The sequence below is a fragment of the Numida meleagris genome, unplaced genomic scaffold (assembly GCF_002078875.1).
Source record: "Numida meleagris isolate 19003 breed g44 Domestic line unplaced genomic scaffold, NumMel1.0 unplaced_Scaffold296, whole genome shotgun sequence".
NCBI lineage: Eukaryota > Metazoa > Chordata > Aves > Galliformes > Numididae > Numida > Numida meleagris.
Genome location: NW_018364542.1, coordinates 88,893 through 90,104, shown reverse-complemented (window position 1 = coordinate 90,104; position 1,212 = coordinate 88,893). Strand labels below are relative to the sequence as shown.

The 1,212-nt window shown below is 61.1% G+C and overlaps 1 protein-coding gene across 1 annotated transcript in view; it reads right to left on the bottom strand.

The window, feature by feature from the left end:
* The window catches only part of SARNP (SAP domain containing ribonucleoprotein), a gene marked incomplete in the record, with an annotated part of 27,979 nt that overhangs the window by 7,315 nt on the left and 19,452 nt on the right, over window positions 1-1,212 (bottom strand). The window contains 1 exon segment of the mRNA XM_021382832.1: window positions 652-741. Within this exon segment, the coding sequence (XP_021238507.1) occupies window positions 652-741 (90 nt within the window).

Sequence of the window (1,212 nt, the reverse complement as noted above, 5' to 3'; positions counted from 1 at the left end):
CCCACCCTCCACCTGAACGCTGCAGTCCCCTCCTGGGGAGCCCCAGCTCCTGCACGGGGACCCAGGAGCCATCTGGTCGCAGCAGCTCACCCTGCGCTGCTTTGCTCGTTAGCTAACGAGCTGTCCTCCCCAGCCCACGGGGTCCCTTTGTCCGCAGGAGGTGGGTGCTGCGGTTGAGGTTTGGGGCCCCGCGGCTGAACCAAGCACACCCCCAGCACGGGTGCTGCCAAACGTGCACGGGGACTGGGACAAAACCACGGCACGGAAATAGAGCGAAGAGCACAGAAGTGCCCCGAGGAGGTGACGGATTTAAAAGATGGGTCGGGTACACGGAGCACCCGATGCACCGAGGGGCGGAGCAGCGTACGGAGGAGGCAGCTCGGAAACAGGGTCAGCACTGCAACCTTCATTACGCTACGGGGTCTGCAGGGATTCGCTCCTCGAGGCCTGGAACGCAGCATCCGAAGGGAAGCAGAGGGTTCGGGGGCAGCCAGGACAAGGAACTGCGGAGCACGAGGAAGGGGAGCGGACACGTGGGGTCCAAGCAGGCACAGGATCAGAGGACGCGGTGCTGACGGGGCAGAAGTTCAGTGGGAGCCCAGTGGCAGCAGAGGGGTCCTCACGGCCGCTGTCCGCCCCTTGGGCCTTTACCTCTGTGTCCTCTGTGGCTCCAGCCCCGGCTGAACTCGTCACGATGCCGAACCGCTCCTTCCTCTTCTTCAGCTTCTCATCTTCTTCGCTCTGCCACACAGAGAACGGCGTGGATTTAGTCCGGGGGCAAAGCCCTGGGGGGGTTTTGTTTGGTGGCAAACCACATCCCCCCTCCCCCCCCCGCCCTCACCCACTGCCAGGAGCTGGAGCAGGCAAGGGCACCCCCTAACACACACTGGATTTCCAACAAATCCCCGCCGACGTTTCCCAGAGCCCTCAGCTCTCAGGGTTCTCCAGCAAAAAAAAAAAAGCAACAAAAAACCAGAGGCTTTTTACCTCCTCTGCCATCATCCACGCTGATGTCCTGATCGCAGCTAATAGCCAAAGCCATCATCGCCCGTAAAAGCCTCGGCGCATCCATTTTCTGCGGATTTATTCCTGGCTCCGGCTGTTTTCGTGCCTCTTTCAGCCCATTTCTCCAGGCTGCCTAATTGCTTGGCAGCACTGCTACAATTTCCCCTATCATTAAGGGCACTTCGCAGCTCTCAGCCCCCCCCCCCC